This window comes from Cervus canadensis, chromosome 17 (assembly GCF_019320065.1).
Source record: "Cervus canadensis isolate Bull #8, Minnesota chromosome 17, ASM1932006v1, whole genome shotgun sequence".
In the NCBI taxonomy this organism is placed as follows: Eukaryota; Metazoa; Chordata; class Mammalia; order Artiodactyla; family Cervidae; genus Cervus; species Cervus canadensis.
Genome location: NC_057402.1, coordinates 25822591 through 25845876, shown reverse-complemented (window position 1 = coordinate 25845876; position 23286 = coordinate 25822591). Strand labels below are relative to the sequence as shown.

General features: G+C 38.5%; 1 protein-coding gene across 3 annotated transcripts in view; it reads left to right on the top strand.

The window, feature by feature from the left end:
* AKAP6 (A-kinase anchoring protein 6) overlaps positions 1 to 23286 on the top strand; it is a 486105-nt gene that overhangs the window by 253390 nt on the left and 209429 nt on the right. For all 3 annotated transcript variants that reach the window (XM_043489943.1, XM_043489944.1, XM_043489945.1), the window contains exon 7: positions 658 to 821. In XM_043489943.1, the coding sequence (XP_043345878.1) occupies positions 658 to 821 (164 nt within the window). The remainder of the gene's footprint in view (positions 1 to 657; positions 822 to 23286) is intronic.

Genomic DNA, 23286 nt, shown 5'->3' with positions numbered 1-23286 from the left:
CTGGTCATTGCATCAGCAGAGTTTTAGCCTGAGACCAGTTCTTACCCCAGTATTAGTGTATTTATGAGAAACGGATTGTAAATAAAAAATAGTTTTGTCATTTGGTTATACTTATCCTGGTAGTCAAAGACCGTAAGACAGGATGAATTAGTTTGCCACTTGTTTTGAGCTTACCACAGCCCAATAAGAAAAGAGCAGCTTTAATCTGATGTGCTAACGCTAAAGATTGCTGTCTTAAATTTGGCCCATTTACTGTATTTCAAGTCGAATTACCTTTACTCATTTCTATACATTTTCTGATCATCGTAAAGTCTCCACAAAAAGATATACACAGGGCCTTTTATTTGGAATGTGAGGCTAGAGTGTTAATAACTTTTTTGTATCGTGATTTTGGTTCTGTATACATTTTTTTAGTCCATGTGTTAAATCTAAGTCAATTCTAAACCATGCATCTATGGGGTTTTCCCATTTTTGTGTCCTTATGCCTTCTGTCAAGTCAAAAGCCCCCAGTCTTGGTTCTGAGAGGCAGGTGATGGTAATGGTTGCTTAAAATTATGTTTATTGTTGGAAATATCCATCTAATCTTAAATGAAAAACAATACTGGGTAAAAACACAGCCGAGTCGCTAACGTGTGCTTTCCCCCTCCTTTGGAGAAGGACTGAAGGACATGCTGCGGATGATTGCAAGTCAATGGAAGGAGCTGCAGAGGCAAATCAAACGGCAACACAGCTGGATTCTCCGGGCTCTGGATACCATCAAAGCCGAGATTCTGGCTACTGATGTGTCTGTGGAGGGCGAGGAAGGGACTGGAAGCCCCAAGGTAAGTGGCTTGAAGTTTGCCTTATTTCCTCTTATTTCTGTCTTCTTTTGAACTAGGCACCACTGAAGTTTTCTTTCTACCCCTAAGGCTTTTCATTTCTACTGGGTAAACTTTATCTCTCTCTCTCTATGTATAGGTATGTATAAACAAAATGAAATGGCTTAGTTTAAAACAATAAAAAAAAGCCTCCTACAACTTTCAAGTTTTCCAGGGTCTTTCTGTGAAAAGTGGCAGAGTGGGAGGGGGACAGTACTTTAAGGGTAGAAGAAAGGGGGACGTAAAACATTTAGTAAACAAAACATAAAGCATCTTTAACATGAATAATCAGAATGGTTTTAAATTGTTTTGTTGCAACTATAAATCACTATAATCAGTGCAATCACTCAGCTCTGACATCCATTAGCCGCTTGGTTACAGCAAATTAACAAAGAAGAGAGAAAGTGATTCATTATCTCATTCCTGTTAATGACTATCAGATGCATTGCCTAATTAGGGGATGGTCATTGTAGTGGGAAGAAGGTCATATGCTTTGCTACAAATCTTTTTGCTCTGAGTGTAAGTTCTCCATAATGGTGCATGCACCAAATACAACAAGTACTTTAAAAATGAATATTGACTTGTTTTGGTTATCTATTTTAGATTTACAAAATAATCTGTAAAGCATATGAACTTGAATTTTAAATGAGGCACCTTTTAATACAGTGTGCCAAGGTTCTAGAGGTATCTTTGGACTCATGATGTGGAAGATAATTTTATTAATTTGATATTTTCATTCAATCTCTCTTTCCTTTTGTATTTGTTCTTTTGTGAAAGTTAATGCAGAAAACAGGTCTCATAATAGCTCAGCATGGAAACATACTATAAAATGGGGGAAACAGATTTAAGAGTTCATGGCTTCTATTCCTGGCATGGACAAAGTAATTAAATCATCATCAAGTCACATTTATTCAGCCTCCATGTGGATTGTCATTGGGCTATATGTATACAGAGCAAGTTAAACAAACCCTCTGCCCTCTGAGCCTCACATTCTTAAGTTCAGGCAAGGAGAAACCCAACCTGCTCTGCAGTGGTGAGGCCATGCAGCTAGTTGAAAAGCTCAGGTAGTTTATAGCTTTGGAATCTTAAACAACAAACTTTACCTTATTTGTTGGAAACAGAGGATGGAATGATGAGCTCAGTTCCATTTAAAGAAGCCTCCATGGAGGAGGTCACATTTCAGGAAATACTTAAAGGAAGGAAGAGAGGTGGCTTGGCACATGAGCACATATTTTAGGAAGTGACATGATGCGAGAATCAGAGCTGGAACTAATAACGGGGAACAGGGAGTGTCTTCAGCAGACTTCTCGGGGCAGAAATGCTGTTCTTTCAAGGAGCAGACTGTAGTGGAAGTTGATTGGGCTGATGCTTTGGTTGGAGTAGGGGGCAGTGATGATGAGAAAGGACATGCCTGAAAACTCTTTTGTGTTTTATTTATTGAACAAAAATATACTGAGTGATTACTTTTTTAAAAGCTACCCTGTGTTGAATGCATTCTACATGCCAGCTACTGTGTTGTACATTACTTTTTGTGTACTCTCTCATTTAATTCTCACAACAAACTATATACACCTTAAGGCAGTACTATTATAATTACTAATGGAAAAAAATGGAGGCACAGAGAAGTTAAGCAACTGGCTTAAGGTCACATAGGTGTTAGGTAGCAGAGCTGGGATGTGAATCTGAGCCCTTTGGCCCCAGAGCCCATTTTCAACACCGCCTAAAGCACTGCCTGTGACTGGCACCGCTCAGGGTAGGACGCAGGGATGAACAATAAGCTTCGGTACCTGTCTCACGGAGCTTGTGGTGAAGTGGGGTGACAGACTTAAATCTCATAATCATGCTTTTATAAACCACGATGGACCGTGAAAGAAAAGCAAAGGGAGCAGCCAGACGCTGGGCTGGGAGAAGTGATCGGGATCCAAGTATGGGGGAGCACTTCCTTGAGGAAGTGACGTTCTGTGAACAGGCTGTTGCAGCTATTGAGGGGCGGGGAGTATGCAAGGGAAGCTGTGTGGCTGTGGGGGTGAAGGGGAGGGTTTGGGAGTGAGCAAGGACATGACATCATTGACTCATAGAATGAAGACCCGTCCTTGGCTTTGGTGTGCAGCATGGATGGGTAAGTGGGGTGAGTCGGGGTGAAGGTGGAGAGGTACAAGGTGGATGAGCAGAGATGGCGCAGTCACCTGCGTTCATAAGGCCCTGTGGCTCTATTCACCACGGCCAGCTTGAATTGGACACTATTGCTCATTCTGTGGGAGACAGATGAAATAAAGAAGATAGCTAAACACAATGAGGAGAACGTATTATGAAAAGAGAGGCGATGTTATCATTTCTCAAAAATAGGACTGCCTTCCTCAGGCCCCACCTCAAATGAATCAGTCACCTGAGTAGGGCCCCAGAATCTGCATTCCACAGCTCCCAGAAAACCTCTTCCTACGGGTCCGTATGATCCTCACATAACTGGGATCCTCAAAACAGTGTGAACGGATATCTGTCTTCTTGTTACTTCCAATACCAAACCATTGGTATCTGGTGGCTCAGACGGTAAAGAATCTGTCTGTGATGCAGGAGACCTGGGTTCAATCCCTGGGTCACAAAGCTCCCCTGGAGGAGGGCATGGCAACCCACTACAGTATTCTTGCCTGGAAATTCCCTATGGACAGAGCAGCCTGGTGGGCTACAATCCATAGTGTTGCAAAGAGTTGGACACGACTGAGTGACTAACACTTTCACACTTTAAAAATGTTCAGAAACAGGGGCTGTTTAATTAAACTATGCTACATCTTATCCCAGTGAAAGATTACATAACCATTTAAAACAAGTGTTTTAGAAGAGAATTTTCAAACATTTCAAGAGGCCTATAATATGCAATTATATATTTAAAAATACCTTTGAATTTTCTAAGTACCTACAATGAGTAAGAATTATTTGAATCCAAAAAATAAATATATGTAAAATGCAGAATTAAAAAGTGATTAAAAGGTGACATTGATCTGAAGGGACTTGAGATGTGAATTTAAATATTAGGAGGAAAAATAAATATATCTGACTCTTACTGATTTGGACGTCTCAGTTCAGTCCAGTCGCTCAGTCATGTCCAACTCTTTGCGACCCCATGGACTACAGTACTCCAGGCCATCATCGACTCCTGGAGTTTACTCAAACTCATATCCATTGAGCTGGTGATGCCATCCAACCATCTCATCCTCTGTCGTCCCCTTCTCCTCCCACCTTCAATCTTTCCCAGCATCAGGGTCTTTTCAAATTAGTCAGTTCTTTGCATCAGGTGGCCAAAGTTTTGGAATTTCAGCTTCAATATCAGTCCTTGCAATGAATATTCAGGACTGATTTACTTTAGGATTGATTGGTTGGATCTGCTTGCACTCCAAGGGACTGTCAGGAGTCTTCTCTAACACCACAGTTCAAAAGCATCAGTTCTTCAGTGCTCAGCTTTCTTTATAGTCCAACTGTCATATCCATACATGACTACTGGAAAAACCATAGCTTTGACTAGATGGCCCTTTGTTGGCAAAGTAATGTCTTTGCTTTTTAATATGCTGTCTAGGTTAGTCATAATTTTTCTTCCAAGGAGCAAGGGTCTTTTAATTTCAAGGCTGCAGTCACCATCTGCAGTGATTTTGGAGCCCACAAAAATAAAGTCTGTCACTGTTTCCACTGTTTCCCCATCTATTTGCCATGAAGTGATGGGACCAGATGTCATTATCTTAGTTTTCTGAATGTTGAGCTTTAGGCCAACTTTTTCACTCTCCTCTTTCAATTTCATCAAGAGGCTCTTTAGTTCTTCACTTTCTGCCATAAGGGTGGTGTCATCTGCATTATCTGAGGTTATTGATATTTCTCCCTGCAATCTTGATTCCAGCTTGTGCTTCATCCAGCCCAGCGTTTCTCATGATGTACTCTGCATATAAGTTAAATAAGCAGGGTGACAATATATAGCCTTTAGGTACTCCTTTCCCAATTTGGAACCAGTCTGTTGTTCCATGTCTGATTCCAACACTTGCTTCTGGACCTGCATACAGATTTCTTGGAAGGCAGGTCAGGTGGTCTAGTATTCCCATCCCTTGAAGAATTTTCCACATTTGTTGTGGTCCATACAATCAATGGCGTTGGCATAGTGAATAAAGTAGAAGTAGATATTTTTCTGGAACTCTCTTGCTTTGTCAATCATCCAACAGATGTTGGCAATTTGAGCTCTGGTTCCTCTGCCTTTTCTAAATCCAGCTTGAACATCTGGAAGTTCACAGTTCACGTACTGTTGAAGCCTGACTTGGAGAATTTTAAGCATTACTAGCGTGTAAGATGAGTGCAATTGTGCGGTAGTTTGAGCATTCTTTGGCATTGCCTTTCTTTGGGATTGGAATGAAAATTGACCTTTTCCAGTCCTGTGGCCACTGTTGAGTTTTCCAAATTTTCTGGCACTTTCACAGCATCATCTTTTAGGATTTGAAATAGCTCAACTGGAATTCCATCACCTCCACTAGTTTTGTTTGTAGTGATGCTTCCTGAGACCCACTTGACTTCGCATTCCAGGATGTCTGGCTCTAGGTGAGTGATCACACCATTGTGATTATCTGGGTCATGAAGATCTTTTTTGTACAGTTCTTCTGTGTATTCTTGCCATCTCTTCTTAATATCTGCTGCTTCTGTTAGGTTTCTGCCCTTTATTGTGCCCATCTTTGCATGAAAAGTTCTCTTGGTATCTCTAATTTTCTTGAAGAAATCTCTAGTCTTTCTCATTCTATTGTTTTCCTCTATTTCTTTGCATTGATCACTGAGGAAGGCTTTCTTATCTTTCCTTGCTATTCTTTGGAACTATGCATTCAAATGGGTATATCTTTCCTTTTTTCCTTTGCCTTTTGCTTCTCTTCTTCTCACAGCTATTTGTAAGGTCTCCTCAGACAACCATTTTGCCCTTTTGCATTTATTTTTCTAGGAGATGGTCTTGATCCCTGCCTCCTGTACAATGTCACGAACCTCTGTCCAAAGTTCTTCAGGCACTCTGTGTATCAGATCTAATTATTTGAATCTATTTGTTACTTCCACTGTATAATCATAAAGGATTTGGTTTAGGTCATACTTGAATGGTCTAGTGGTTTTCCCTACTTTCTTCAAATTAAGTCTGAATTTGGTAATAAGGAGTTCATGATCTGAGCCACAGTCAGCTCCTGGTCTTGTTTTTGCTGACTTTATAGAGCTTCTCCATGTTTGGCTGCAAAGAATATAATCAATCTGATTTCGGTATTGACCATCTGGTGACGTCCATGTGTAGAGTCATCTCTTGTGTTGTTGGAAGAGGGTGTTTGCTATGACCAGTGCATTCTCTTGGCAGAACTCTATTAGCCTTTGCACTGCTTCATTCTGTACTCCAAGGCCAAATTTGCCCATTACTCCAGCTATTTCTTGACTTCGTACTTTTGCATTCCAGTCCGCTATAATGAGAAGGACATCTTTTTTGGGTGTTCGTTCTAGAAGGTCTTTTAGGTCTTCATAGAACCATTCAACTTCAGCTTCTTTAGCATTACTGGTCAGGGCATAGACTTGAATTACTGTGATATTGAATGGTTTGCCTTGGAAACGAACAGAGATCATTCTGTCATTTTTGAGATTGCATCCAAGTATTGCATTTCAGACTCTTGTTGACTATGATAGCTACTCCATTTCTTCTAAGGGATTCTTGCCCACAGTAGTAGATATAATGGTCATCTGAGTTAAATTCACCCATTCCAGTTCATTTTAGTTTGCCGATTCCTAATATGTTGGCGTTCATTCTTGAAATCTCCAATTTGACCACTTCCAATTTGCCTTGATTCATGGACCTAAATTCCAGGTTCGCATGCAGTATTGCTCTTTATAGCATCAGACTTTACTTCCGTCACCAGTCACCCAAGTTTGGAACTTGGATGTCTCAGTTCCAAACAAAACAACAACAACAAAAATCCTCTGTATTTGAATCATCTCCTAAGTGAAGATGCCTTTCTCAAGTCACATCTGTTTACAAAGAATAACATGAGTGGGCTTTCCTGTTAACAGTATTTCTGTTCGAAACATTTCCTGTCATACTATGTGCACAGTGTGGTGCATCTGAAAGCAGTTAAAGGAGAGGCTTCTGTAGGCATCTCAGGATGTGAACCTGGGGGAGGCGTGAGAGTTAAGACTTTGACCTGGCAGAGAGGGCCATACCCCAGGCCTTTGCCTCCCAGTCAGTTCTCTCTTCCTCAGTTTGGGTTGAATTTTCTCTAGACAAATGAACTCATCCATAGTCAAGGGTGAAGGTAAACTCGACTTAAGATAAAGAAAATCCATTTCTAAATTTAAACTTAGGAAACTGAGGCAAAACCAGAATGGTCATTCTTTCTATTTGCTTAATGTTGATGAACTTCCTTCCTCAGTCCTGTGGGCAAGCATGAGGAATGATAAGAGAAGCTCAGACTCAGAAGGCAGACTGTCTGTGTTCAACTTGACACTTACTAGCAATGTGTCCTTCAGAAAATGACTGAAATTCTCTGCCTCAGATCCCTCATTTGTACTATGGAGGCAATGGTAACATCCACCTCAAGGGACTGTGATATAGATTAAAGAGTTGGCATATCTGAAATGCTTACAGCACTGGGCCCATAGGAAGTCCGAGATGTGGGTAAATATGCCAGACTGCATAATCTAGTGGTGGAGACAACAAACAAATAATTGTAATAGAATCTAACAATTACTCTAGTAGAAAGTGAAAAAGTGAAAGTGTTAGTCGCTCAGTTGTGTCTGACTCTTTGCAACCCCATGAACTGTAGCCCACCAGGCTCCTCTTTTCATGGAATTCTCCAGACAAGAATACTGGAGGGGTGTACAAGGTTCTGTGAGTAAACAGAGGAGGAATTAACTAACCCCAAGTGGGGGTCTCAAGGAAAGACTTAGAGGGCAGTTGATGTTTTAAACGGGGAAGGATTTTTGCCCAAGTGAAATTGATGGGCAGAGAGAACAGCACATGCAGAGAACTTGCAACCTTTTGGACGAGATTAGGCCAGCTTGCCACACCCAGGTTTATGTGACAAAAAATGACCCTTAGTGATCAGTGACTTGAGCAATAATTCCTCATATGTCTCTAATTGACACTATTCAAGTCAGAGTGATGTTCCTATACAGAAAGTATCTAAAATGTCCTGTTTAAACAGACATATTGCCATATTGCACACATGGAACAAGCTTAAACCCTGGAGTTCTGCAAGACTAAAAGCTGAATTTCACTCTCTGTCTATCATGTAGGCCCTCTTTCTGTGACATGACCTTGCACAGGTCATGTACAAATTGTGCCTTGAAGTATATCTCCAAGCATAGCAGTTATGATCATCTATTTCATCTTAGACCTAAAAGAGGAACTAAAATTAAAACATAATAAAAAAAATAACTCTAGAATTCATCTTAGGTTTACATCAGAAGCTATGGGAACTTGAGAAGCATAATAGAAAATCTAAGGAATATATCTAGGGGGTATTTTTCTTTTTACCTTGTTTGAGAGACTGTAGAAAAGGGCTTGGTCTTAGAAATCTTGTAAAGAAGGAGGATAGGAGGAAATTCAAAGACTCTGGGAAACTTCTCCCCCAGGACTCGGCAGCATACCTTATTTGTTGTATTTCATTTTTTAAAAAAAGTATTTTCCCAGGACTGTGAGATCTTTTATACATGGAAATAGAGAACAAAATCCACCAATTCTAGAAATAGAGCTTTGGCACACACAATCCAAGAATTGAATGTATGCTTGTAATTATATATTTTATTTTAAGATAGATTGGTGAAAGTTTATCATTTTGAAGTAGGCTTTTTTAGTATGTTAAAATTCTGTATGGTGTATAGCTGGAGGGATTTCAAAACACAGTGAATGTCTAACTCCAAACAAAGGCTACATTCCTTCTTCTTTTTCTTTTTCTTTTTCTTTTTTGACATCTCAAGGCAAAAAAACAAAAATCCTGAAAGCAAAAAGGCATTCTTAAATTTTGCACATTGCCTCCTTTAAAACGTTCTTATCCCTGTTTTTATTTTTTACCTATAGAGCTTGCCATCATTACGGATGTCTTAGAATCAAGGCTGGGATTCCCCTGCCTGACATCTCAAACTTTGCATCACTTAAAGCACACAGCAATGGTTCCTTTGTCCTCTTTAAAGAAACATATACATTCCCAAAACAAAGACTATTTGAAGATTTTAATGTAAATTCAGTAAACTTTATAGCAAATAGAAAGGGTGACCTCGCCTGGGTTCCAACCAAGATCTTCACTTACTTAGTGAAAGGAGGCAGAGGGTTAGCTGCTTTGAACTCTAGGGTTGTGCTTATTTTATCTGGTTTCTTTTGAGGTTTGTAGATTGAAGTTGTCATCCCTTTGGAAATGGATATCAGACTGTGAAGGTCATCAATGTTATCTGTTCAACAATAGCACAAGAGCAAGCTTAAGGACATTTCTTAAATATGTTTGCTCAGCCCTACAAATGACAGTTTCAGGTACTGGCTGAGAAAGTGGTGTCTGTGTGTACTCTGACTTGGGTATGTTGCTAACCACCTAGCCTTTTGTTAGATGTCAAGAGAGGGCAAGTCTTAACAGTAACACATACTTTCTGTTTGTTTACCAGACACTCGAGTCTTTACCTAGTATTTATGCAAATAACTATGGGTAACTTTCTTTAACTGAAGGAAGAGAAAGAGGCTGATTAGGGAAGGCCCTTTTTATGATCTTGTCTCTGTATTATATAGTACCTCTTGGGTAATAGTGCAGCTGGATATTATTATCCTGGAACAGAATTTGATCCAGATTCTTCTAAAGCATTGGTGAGACAAAGCATTGTCTCTGCATTCTTTTCTTTCTGGCTCAAATGCTTATGGAGTTGCATGTTCTTTAATATAGAACTTCAGAAACAGCCTTAAGATATTGAACGGGAATTGCATTTATATGTGGTCAGTCCCACATACACTTGTATGTGGCACTGACGTATATGAAGAATTACTTGAGATAATTTACTCTTTTCTTCTTTCAAAACAAGAGCACAGTTATATGTTGTCAGAGGAACCAGAAATGATATCATATGATTGAATTAGTAGAAACAAAAACAACAGGCAAAGGCCTGGCCATTATTTACTGAGCACTGACAGAGAGCTCTGCCCCGTGCTGGGTTAGACATGAGGGAAGACATGCTTTCCTGCTCAGTGGTCTTATCATCTCATTGTAAGCACACACTGTTACATCTTGTCTAATGTAGATTGAGCTATCTTAGATCTAGAATAATAGATCACCTCAGATTTAGATCATCTTAATTAGGATGTTGGCAGCCTGAAATGCAATAGGGTTCTTGATGCAAGCAAATGAGTAGTAAATGCATTAGCAATTCCACCTCTTCCTTACAGAATTCTTCCTAAAAGCCAGTATCCAGTTCCTTTCCTGGTGAACTGTATAAACAGTCCTGAAATGTAGTACCTAGGGAGAGCTCTTTCTTCTACTGTGGATTCTTCAGTAGTTCTTTTTTTTTTTTTTTTGTTAACAGAAGGGCAACTTTTCTTCAAAAGTGTTTTTGAAAGACAGAAACAAAAGTGAGTTATTTCTTTGAAGATCAGTTGTGGTTACTAAATTTGTGATGGAATTGAATGAAAGATAGTTCTTTTAATCTCCTTGAAGCATTTAAATTTGCATATTATCAGATGTGTGGGTGGGCCCAAGATGAGATTTTTTTTTTTAAGAAGTCTGCCATTCTAACTAGGTGATTGAAAAAAATGATGGAGAAGATATAATATATATTAGGCCAAAGGATAGCTAATGGTCAACCCTATCATGGTCTATGTGATGTAGAAAACCATACCTTATCTTGATTTTTCGCACTATACTTCCAGTGCTGGGTGATTTGGGGAGTGAAATTCTTTGGTCTCTAGTCAGCACAGGGAAATGTCATTGACAAGAGTAGGTAGTCTATTTTTTTCCTTTTTAGTCAAAGAGTACCTAATCTGTGAATCTATAACACCTAGAGTTGCAGAGATGCATGGTATTATATACAAAGTTACATTCTATGGAAAGCAGGCCTCTTTTATGGGCAGAACTAACATTTCTTAACTCAGCCTGATCTATTTTGAAGATAGTAAACATATTTGAGGTACTTTTTGATATACAGTGGGGGTCAGCATTTTTTTTTTTTAATCTAGAAGTATTTACGCAAAACAAAACTGGAAGGCAAGATACAGAATTGCTTCTAAAAAACACTTTAAAACTAATAACTAAATTATTTTAAAGTGTGAAACAATTACCTCAGTGTGTGATTTACACTTCGCGCCACCCTCCTCCCAACCCCAAATGTGTTGTTTCTGGCAGGGGAGCATCTGAGCTGGGGAGAGCCCTGCTAAAGGGATTACGTTGCTCTGGCTCTTGTGTTTATTGAGTCACCTAGGACTTCTTATAAAACAGCAGCTTTCAAACGTACACACACCTGCGCTTAACACCCTGAATACTCCAAATGCTCGTTTAACTGTTCTCACACCTGGAGTAGCTCTTCCACCCAGTGAGGTCAGAAAGCACGGAGATGTCCACATACTGGTTTTTCCTTTTCCTTGGAAGTCTGTTGGAATATAGCCATTTATATGGTTCTGATGCTAACAGAGACAGAGAGATTTTTTCAGTGTACTATAGTGCTCTTTGCCACCAGGCCCACAGAACATCCCCAGTCTTACCTCCCACTGTATCAAAATGAAGGTTAATGTTTCTCAGGGGACATTAGCTCAATTGAGGTCTTGCTGAGCTAGAGTCCAGGAACCCATCTCACTGCAGCTTCCAGGCCACTTTGTGCTAGGAGTGGGCAGTGGCTTCTTTGTACTTAATTTGGCCCGCAGAGGCCAGCACTGGCTCTGTGTAGGGCTAAGCAGGGTCATGGATCTTGCTGTGTGAGAGAGGGAAGAGGAAAAAAGGAAGCCTAAAGCAGGAGGCTAAGACAAGAGAAGGAATAGAAAGATAAAAGAAAGAAGTATGCATCTAGGGAAGCTCATCTGCCTAAGTCACTTCATGGACATTAATGTTCTCCTTTTACTCCCTCTGTCTTTTTCTTTCCTTTCTCTAGTCTGGAAGTCAAAGCCTGAAAAACTGTCTTTATTTTTGACATCATGGATATTATCACGTAATGTATGTGTGTGTGTGTGTGTGTGTGTGTGTGTGTGTGTGTGTAACGTTGTATTAGTGGAGTTAGCATAGTTATCAGGCTTACTATGGTCTAGGTTTATGTCTGGATTATCTCATTCATTCTTTTTTTTTGTTAATATTTATTTATTTATTTGGCTGCGATCGTCTTAGTTGCAGTGTGCAGGTTCTTAGCTGCAGCATGTGGGATCTAGTTCCCCAATCAGGATTGAATCTGGGCCCTCTGCATCGGGAATATGGATCTTAGCCCCTGGACTACCAGGGAAGTCCTTCATTCATTCTTCCCAACAATGTAGCAGTTGTAGCTTCTATTATCATTTTTACTTTACTGATAGATAATGTAGGCTCCAAACTCATATTAGGTACTCAGGCTTATTCAAAGTTTTTTAAAATTTGTATGTGACAACATAAAGACCAAATTCCTTACCCTGTCACTTGACTCCACCTGCTTAGTCAAGATTCATGTCACTGTTTCATTTCATTAATGTTCTAATTAATTCACCATCTTCCAAATGTCTTTTCCCTTCTTATCTCTTTGCTTTTGCCTAGGACTTTTCCTATTCTGTCTACTTACACTGCTCTTATCCATCCTTAAAATCAATAAATATTGAATACATAACTATATTATGATGTCATAGCTCTGGACAGGACCCTATTCATCTCCATGCTCACTTCCCAACAGTAGACACACACACACACACACATATCATTATAAATTAAGGTAGACTGTGTGATGAATACTATAATGAGAGTAGAGATATAAGAAATAGAGAAATTTTGTGGAGGAGACATTATTTCAATCTCATGGTGCCTGGGAAAGCTCTTTCCTCTAAGAGAATTTGTATTTTGTGGAGAGCTCTATTATTCTGACAAATTGTTAGTAGGAAAATATTAGAAGGAGGGCATGCTAGGTAGAGGAAATATCATGATATGGAAAATATGAGGGACATTTAGAGAGTGGTGAACAGTGAATGGTTTGACTCTTTTGAACATAGAGTATCCACATATTAATGGGAAGGGATGAGGACCTAATAGAAAATAAAGCCTAAAAAGCTTTATTCCTCCTCCACTTTACCACCTGGTAACCTTAAGCTTATTTCCAACATTTGTAGCCCTACTTCTATTTTATAAATAGATTCATTTGTACCACTTTTTAGATTCCACATATAAGCAACGTTATGTGATACTTGTCTTTCTCTGACATATTTCACTCAGTATGACAAACTCGAGGTCCATCCATGTTGCTGCAAATGGCATTTTTTTGTTCTCTTTTATGACTGACTAATATTCCAGTAATATTCCATTACTCAGAAGGAGATAATGGTGACCCACTTCAGTATTCTTGCCTCGAGAATCCCCTGGACAAAGGAGCCTGGTGGACTACAGTTCATAGGGTTGCAAATAGTCTTAACATCTTAACAACTATATTCCATTATATATATGTACCGTATCTTCCTTATCCATTCTTCTGTTGATGGACGTTTAGGTTGGTTCCATGCCCTGGCTATTGTAAATAGTGCTGCAGTGAACATTGGGGTGCATGTATCTTTGCAAATTGTGGATTTCTCCAGGAGTTTGCCTAGGCATGGGATTGCTGGGTCATATGGTAGTTCTATTTTTAGTTTTTAAAGGAACCTCCATACTTTTCTCCATAGTGGCTGTACCAACTTACATCCCCACCAAGGGTATAGGAAGGGCCCCTTTTCTCCACACACTCTCCAGCATTTGTTGTTTGTAGATTTTTTGATGATGGCCAGATTTTTTTTCAGACCAGTGTGAGATGATACCTTTTGTAGCTTTAATTTGCATTTCTCTAATAATCAGTGATGTTGAGCATCTTTTCATATTCTTTTTGGCCATTTGTATGTCTTTGGAGAAATATCTATTTAGATCTCCTGCACATTAAAAAAATTTTTTTTATATTGAGTTGCATGAGCAGTTTGTATAGTTTGGAGATTAATCCCTTGTTGGTCACTTTGTTTGCAAATATTTATGGCTTCCTTTGCTGTGCAAAAACTTGTAAGTTTAATTATGTCCCACTTGTTTATTTTTGTGTTTATTTTCATTACTCTAGGAGATGGATCAAAAAAGATCTTGTTATGATTTGTGTCAAAAGTGTTCTGTTTATATTTTCCTCTATGAGTTTTACAGAATCTGGCCTTATGTTTAAGTCTTTAATCCACTTTGTTTATTTTTGTGTATGGTGTTAGGGAGTGTTTTAATTACATTCTTTTACATATAACTGTCTAGTTTTCCCAGCACCTCTTACTGAAGAGACTGTCTTTCTCTATTGTGTATCCTTGCCTCCTTTGTCAAAAATAAGGTGCCCATATGTGCATAAGTCTATCTCTGGACTTTCTATCTTGTTCCATTGATCTGTATTTCTGTTTTTGTTCCAGTACCATGCTTTTTTGTTGACTATAACTTTGTAGTATAAGTCTAAAGTCAGGGAGCCTGAGGCCTCCAGCTCCATTTTTCTTTTTCAAGATTGCTTTGGCTATTTGCAAGATTTTTTTTGGTTCTAATTCTGTGAAAAATGCCATTGGTAATTTGCTAGGGAAGTCTATACATAGATTTAATAGCTTTAGCCTTTGAAGTTGATATTGACAAGAAAAGCCTATTGTGTGAGAATGGAGCAGTGTGATAGAACTTTGGGGGATGTCTAGGGTAACTGAGAGCAAAGATGTCATATTAATCTGGGGATTAAGTGAGAATCTGCATGCTCAATAGTGAAACTCCCAGCTCTTGCCTTCCAGAATACTGGTAACAAGGGATACTAGGGGTATAAGTCAAAGGAACTTTTCATGGAGTAAGGGTGACCTTAGTATATTTATAGACTACAGAATAGGACTAGTTAAAAATGGATGGTTGAAGAAGATAGTTTCAAGAAGGATAAAAAAGAAGATGAATTGGCATAATGATTCAGATGATGGAGAGGAAGTAAATCAGGTGGAGCTATGAATTGAAGGAAGGGAGGATATGTCTTATGAAAAAGAAGAGAAAGAAAGAATATTGAGTGGTAAGCAATAGTAAAGAGAACAGGAAACCAAAGAATTTAGAATGAAGGTAAATTCCATGGGATTAGTCAATGGGGCAATTACTTGAATAGAGAGAGGGTTGAGAGTGAGGAGGAACGGGAGAACAAGAATGGGATCAAATCTCTCCTTCTCAGTGGAGATTTCCTGCAACTTTCCAGCCCCAAGTGATTGCTATTTCTTCTAAACTACATTGCATTTACTATTTGTACCACTCATTTGGTAACTAAACACACACAGCCTGTGACACCATTTCCATTGTTGTCTTGAGCTCTCATTTATATCTTTTGTTAGTTTACTTTTCAGGCAATATGTACTCCATGACTGAAGACTCCTCAGTGCAGCAACTACATCCTAAACTTCTTTGTTTTGCTCACTTTAAACATTATTTAAACTAAAAAAAATATTTAAAAATTTTAAATTTGTTGTTATATAATATTATTATTAAAGGCAGAACTCTATCTTCTCATCTTTTATGATATTCTTTTTCTCTTTACTGTGTAATGGCACAATCTTATCTTACCATTTGATCTTCCTTTCTAAAGTTCTCTCCCATTTCCTTTGCCTCTTGGCTTTTACTGTAAATAAAAAAAATCTTTAAAAGAGCCATTTCACCTATTTCTCCCCAAATAACTAGTAATTTCTATGATAAAGAATAAAAAAGTGTGATTTTTAAATTTTTTTTTGTATTTCCTAGAGTCACTTAATTATTTTAATAGATTGTTAGGTTTTTTTTTTTTGGTGGGGGGGGAAAGTTGATCTCTATTTGAACAGACTTTCTGAAAAAATACATTCTGAGTTGCTTTGAAAAAGACTAAAAGCATCTATTGTGGCTTAGCAGCTGACCAGCACACTGGTTGATGTAATTTGTAGTCTTTGCTCTAAAGTTCTCTAACAAGATTAGGTGAGATTGAACTGAGAAGGTAAAGGTTTCTAAACTGACATAAACTCAAAGAGCAGAACTAGATCATGATACTGTTTGAATCTCTAACAAAGTCTAATCTTTGACATGTTATATTTGGTGCACCATAATCTGTGTCCATACACATCCTTCTAGTAAATGGTGAATGAGGTTTAGCTAACATAATGCACTTTATTATATTCTTTTATACCCTTCTAGACCTTTGTAGGAAATATAGGGTTGGGGAGCTCTGCCTTGTAAAATGACCCAGATCACTTCTCTGGAACAGAAGCTGTATGTGCATTTTTCAGAACAGCTTGGTCACATTTGTTTCCCTACTGTCATTTCATTTGGTGCTTCTTCTGGTAGCCATTAGAAAGATAGGGGGACATACTAAATTTCACTGGATAGTTCCAGCTGCCTAAAACTACTAAAACCAATAATTTTGTATGGGACTTTTTGGTCCATTTGTGAAACCAGATCTGAGACAAAGAAATAGCTCAGCATTGCCCTTCTTTGGGATTGGAATGAAAACTGACCTTTTCCAGTTTTGTGGTCACTGCTGAGTTTCCCAAATTTGCTGGCACATTGAGTACAGTGCTTTAACAGCATCATCTTTTAGGATTTGAAATAGCTCAACTGGAATTCCATCACCTCCACTAGCTTTGTTCTTAGTGAGTGAGTGAGCGAGTGAAGTCGCTCAGTCATGTCTGACTTTTTGCAATCCCATGGACTTTATGTAGCCTACCAGGCTCCTCTGTCCATGGGATTTTCCAGACAAGAATACTGGAGTGGATTGCCATTGTTCTTAGTAATGCTTCCTGAAGCCCCCTTGACTTCACACCCTAGAATGTCTTGCTCTATGTGAGTGACCACGCCATTATGATTATCCAGGTCATTAAGAACTTTTTTGTATAGTTCTGTGTATTCTTGCCACCTCTTCTTAATCTCTTCTGCTTCTGTTATATCTTTACCATCTCTTCCTTTATTGTGCCAATCTTTGCATGAAATGTTCCTTTGATATCTCTAATTTTCTTGAAAAGATCTCCACTCTTTCCCATTCTATTGTTTCCTTCCATTTCTTTGCATTGTTCACTTAAGAAGGCTTTCTTATCTCTCCTTGCTATTCTTTGGAACTCTGCATTCAGATGGGTATATCTTTCCCTTCCTCCTTTGCCTTTTTCTTCTCTTCTTTTCTCAGATATTTGTAAAGCCTCTTCAGACAACCATTTTGCCTTTTTGCGTTTCTTTTTCTTGGGAATGGTTTTGATCACTGCCTTCTGTACAATGTTATGAACCTCCATCCATGGTTCTTCGGGCACTCTATCAGATCTAATCCCTTGACTCTATTTGTCACTTCCACTGTGTAATTGGAAGGGGTTTGATTTAGGTCATACCCGAATGGCCTGTTTCCCCTACTTTCTTCAATTTAAATCTGAATTTAGCAATAAGGAGTTTATGATCTGAGCCACAGTCAGCTCCTGGTCTTGTTTTTGTTAACAGTATGGAACTCCATCTTCGACTGCAAAGAATATAATCCATCTGATTTTGGTGTTAACCATCTTGTGATGTCTATGTGTAGAATTATCTCTTGTGTTATTGGAAGATTCATCTCTTGCATCATCTCTTGCATTGTTGTGTTTGCTATGATCAGTGAGTTTTCTTGGCAAAACTCTGTTAGTCTTTGACCTTAAATATCTTGATTGATAGACCTAACATTACCCGTTGCCATGCAATATTATTCTTTACAGCTTTGGACGTTACTTTCACCATCAGACACATCCATAACTGAGCGTTGTTTCTACTTTGGCCCAGCTGCTTCATTCTTTCTGGAGCTGTTTCTCCACTCTTCCCCAGTAGAATATTGGACATCTGCCAACCTGTTGGGCTCATTTTCCGGGATCCTGGGGTTCTCGAGGCAAGAATATTGAAGTGGTTTCCTATCTAAAAGCAACAACTACATGATATAAACTCATGATTCTAATGCTGAGTGAGCTCAGTAGTATCAGTGATATTGACTTTTGTAGGATGATGCCAAACAGTTTAATGTATTGGGATGTACCCCATTACCCAAGACTTCAGAGGTTCCAGAACTTGACCTCTTGTGTACTTGGCAAGGGTTTTATACTGAACCCCCTTTTTGATCATGCATTGTTTCTCCTCTTCACAAACTCTTCTAAGAATTACATATTTATAAATTAGCAGCTGTCTGGACCGCACTACCAGTCCTCATGAATGAAATTCTTGTGTCACAAGTTTTTCTTCCAAGTAAATTAGATTAACGTGACAACAGAAAATAAAATGTAGTTTTCAAATTGTCATTAAATAGTGCTAATGTGGCATTTTAGGGTGAAAGTAAATCATCTCATTTCCTAATAATTGAGAATTTTATAACTGTTACTGTTATCAGTAATTGAAAATTTTCACCCATTTTTGGGGGGTGAAGGTTAAGAATTATTAACTGTGTAGTATAGAACAAAGAGAACAGTGATGTGAACAAAATATCAGTGGATAAAGGTAAATTTGATGTACTGAGTGTTTTTTCTTCCTTTGTAATTACTTCTGTGTTTTATCTAACTGTGAAGTAGTTTTCAGTTGTATTCCTGCTTCACACCTTTGACAAATAGCATCTTCTGTCATTATCTGCAGATTCTTTTAGTCTTAGTTGTACACAAAAAGCTTAATGACTATTCTCCTTTGGCTGATACACAAAAGGGAAATCAGGTGAAAGAGTTTGAGGATAAAATTTCTTTGGAAATCTTGCATTTTAAGCATTTGTTGTCTTACAACATCCTCTTTCAATGAATACTTTGAAATAGAAACTCCTGTTGTGTGTACTTTTCCTAGGCAATCAATAGTTCTCTCTCTTTCTTCCTATAAATGGTGAAATTGGATATTAGGAAGTATGGGCACACGTCTCCTCCTAAAAGGGAAATGGTTTGGGGATATTGTACTAACAATAGTATCAAACAATGGTTATTAAGCTTCATTTGTAGGCATGTGGACTGCCTAACCAACGGCCATTTTCCTCATCTTGTTTCCTAACAGACTAACATATTTTGTCTACATACCCACCTTCTTCAATACTAGGTGGCTGAGGTGAAAAAGTGACAGTTAAAGTATTCATCACTCAGTCATGTCCAACTCTTTGCAACCCTGTGGACTGTAGCCCGCCAGGCTCCTCTGTCCATGGAATTCTCCAGGCAAGCATACTAGAGTGGGTTGCCATTTGCTTCTCCAGTGGACCCCATTCTCCAACTCAGGCAATTAACCATGATGAGTCACCAGATAACCACAAGGGCCACCCTTGCCATGGTAATGATTGGTTCAGGCACAGTCAATTTATGCCCTTCTGACCGGTAAGATGAAGAGAAATCTCTGCCTCGGCTTTCTTCCTTATGGAAAGAGACAAACAGGAGGAAAAGATTCCCTTTAACAGTTCTGAATGCTTTCAAAAGGACAAAAAGCTGACCTGTATGGTTTTGTCACTGGGAATAGAGTTATCTGAGGACAGACTTATGTGCCAAGGATGACAGAGGGGAAAGATGGATTCCTTATATCATTGAATAGCTGCATTAACTAACCCTGGAACCATCCTACCTTCAGCATTTTTAATATTTCCCTTTTTGTCTAGCCTTCTTCTGTTAGTGGAGTTGGAATTTTCTCTTATTGGGAACACAAGCACCCTAGGCAACAAATTCACTGTTTAAATGAATAATTATAGACTACTGTTTTATTATACAGTTTGAATCTTTCTCTACCTATTACTTCTCAAAATACTTTCTTTTACTTCCCTTTTACTACTTCTGATGCTGTTAAACTATCATCTTTTTTTTAACCTCTTACTTCTTAACTCTTTGCTCCGTGATAACTTTAGCAATAGTCACTCTATTGAAATAAGGCTTACTGGTATTCACTCATGATTTCGGTTACCAAATAAAGCAGTCTCTGAGTCTCAGTTCCCTAATTTATAAATAGAACCTTTGATCTTAATTAGCGGGGTTTTTTTTTTTTTATTATTATTATTTTTTTTCCAGTGGGTTTTGTCATACATTGATATGAATCAGCCATGGATTTACATGTATTCCCAATCCCGATCCCCCCTCCCACCTCCCTCTCCACCCGATTCCTCTGGGTCTTCCCAGTGCACCAGGCCGGAGCACTTGTCTCATGCATCCCACCTGGGCTGGTGATCTGTTTCACCATAGATAGTATACATGCTGTTCTTTTGAAATATCCCACCCTCACATTCTCCCACAGAGTTCAAAAGTCTGTTCTGTATTTCTGTGTCTCTTTTTCTGTTTTGCATATAGGGTTATCGTTACCATCTTTCTAAATTCCATATATATGTGTTAGTATGCTGTAATGTTCTTTATCTTTCTGGCTTACTTCACTCTGTATAAGGGGCTCCAGTTTCATCCATCTCATTAGGACAGGTTCAAATGAATTCTTTTTGACGGCTGAGTAAAATTCCATGGTGTATATGTACCACAGCTTCCTTATCCATTCATCTGCTGATGGGCATCTAGGTTGCTTCCATGTCCTGGCTATTATAAACAGTGCTGCGATGAACATTGGGGTGCACGTGTCTCTTTCAGATCTGGTTTCCTCAGTGTGTATGCCCAGAAGTGGGATTGCTGGGTCATATGGCAGTTCTATTTCCAGTTTTTTAAGAAATCTCCACACTGTTTTCCATAGCGGCTGTACTAGTTTAATTAGCGGGTTTTTTTAATGGAAAAAATTTCAAACTAAATGTTATTCATAATCACATAGAAAACATAAAACCAAGTGAAATTTCTTGATTGACTCAGAACCCGGAGGCTCTGGCCCCTGCTTGCTAACCATCTAGACCTTGTATAGCCCTTACTGTCCCCAACCTCTGCAGAGCTCACAGCTTCCACTGGACAAGGTTCTGAAACTAGCCTCTTGATTTGAACTTCTTGTCAGTGCTGTTTTTCTGTTTGCACCGTGACTGTCCTATCCAGGATGCTTCTGTGGTTTTCCATCGCTGCCTGTGAAGTTCTACCCTTTCAGCGTTGTTCCTGTGAGCCTGTCTTCCTTTGCTAGTTACACCGGGTTACTTCTAGTCTCCAGAACTGCTCAGTTTCTCCTTTTTTCTGTGCTCTTCTCCTTCTGCTTCTTATATCTTTCCCATCTCTACCTGCTCAATCCTTTCCACTCCCACCCAATACCTATCTTAGTCAAATGACTCAATTTTCTGCATGTTCCCATAGCATTTGTACCTCAATTATAATACATATCACATTCTGTCTTTGAGTTTTGTATTAAAGATGTTCCTCAGGCTGTTTGCTCTCTGCAGGTGGGGAACTATTTCTCATTCATTGTTCTGTACACTGTGGTACTCAGCCTATGTCTCTTAAAAATTACTCTTAAAAATGCTTGTTAATGAACAAAAAACTTAAAACAGAAATCAAAATCCTTCAATTACGTGGTTATTTTTTAGATTGTTTGTTAGTGCCTTAAATATTTGTACCAGTTTTGTAAACTTATTTATATTCTCTGAGGTTATGTAGATTAAATTTAATTGATATGAAGTGAAGTATCTTTTTAATGCATAATATTTTATAGCTGCATTTTATAATTTTAGAAAAAGGAAAAACAAAGCAACCTATGTCTGTGTTTGGAAATTTGCCTTTTCTTGACATTTTAAACAGTTATTTATGAGTTAGCTAGCTCACTGACATCCTATACATACCAACTATATATTAATAAATATGGCAGCTATAATAATACTGTAATTTTAAATTTTCATTTAAATAATTGTTATTTTGCTCCCAGGGAGGACAATGAAACGTGTAATTTCAGTAAAGTATACCTCTTTTTGTATTTATTTTTCTGTTTCTTATAATTTCTATAAGATTATCATTCCTTTCTAGAGGATGTTTGAGAATTCAATTAAGTTTAATTAATTTGAGTTACAAAAGTTGGTGAAGGAGAGGATGTACTATACTGTTAAGCTATTTACTTTCTGTTACTTCATTTTAGTTATTCAGTGCTTCATAATTTTATTAATACCTTTAGTTTTGGATGAAGAAAAGGTATGATGATTTGGTAAAGTTTATATTTCAAGCAAACTGTATTAACAGTATATCCCATGTTACAGTAGTGATAATATAATGATTAATATGCTTTGGAGGGGAAAAGCCCAAATAAATTTAGTAGGTATTTTTTTCCTGAGACTAATGCTATCAATTATTTTCATAACCAGAGAAGAACTAACATTGAGACTAGAAATAATGTTGGAGACAAATAGATATATTTCAGAATTAGAAATCTGAGGCTTAACATAAGTCTGTATATCCACACACCATAGACAAATGGGAGGTGCTGTCCCCAGGGATCATAAGTCAGAGAATCCCTTCTCTGCACCTGTGTGACCATCTGCCCAGGAGGTGTAATAATGCTGCCTCCCTCCCTCACAGGGTTATTGACGTGGTCAGATGATAGACACAGAAGTACTGTCAGAGTTGGATGGTTGACCAGTTCATACATGGTAGCTAAGAGCAGAGATATTTTGTGCATTCCCAATCTCTTATAGTTTAGCCAGGGTAGGTGTCTAACTCCCTTTTCTCTTGCAATGGTGGGTGTGTGGGGGCTGGGACCTCACTGGGTTACAATGAGGAGCCATGAGTGGGACATGGAATGGAGGAGAATCACCTCATTCAGGGAGAAGTCGAGCATGATAACCAAGGACACAGTCTGAAGCAAGGACTGAAGCCACAACTGGAGTCAGAAGAAATGGATGTGAAAAGGAAAAACAGTAATTCTAATCTGAAAATAGCCACTTTGAGGCACCAATCCTCAGAGCCAGATGCTTCACAGTAGGGACCCTGGGTGGCACCAGAGGTAGGTAGTGGCAGCAGGACCTATTAAGGTGCCAGAAAAATCAGCCCTAGCACAGCCATGCCTTCCACACTCCATCCTGTGGTTCCTGGAATTTCTCTTCAGTGCAAAAACACGGGCCCTATAAACCCCACAGGCTCAATGTGTGATATCTTCATACTTTTTGAACTGTAGCATTATACCCTTAGGTGGCTAGATCCTGAGTTTAGTGATTTAGGATCTGAACTCCTGAATTATGATCTTATGTTGGTTATTATTGGGAATAACTAGTATGATATTTTTTCAAGGGTCTTTGAGGTTAAGATTTTATTAGTATGTATTTAGACCTCTATACTAAATTGTTTCTGTGACTTACATTCATTACTTACTCTTGGTAGGTCTAGTATTCATAGGGTAACATTTAAAACATACCAGTTGGCATTGAGTGCTAATTTAGCTGCCGATCTCTTTTCCCT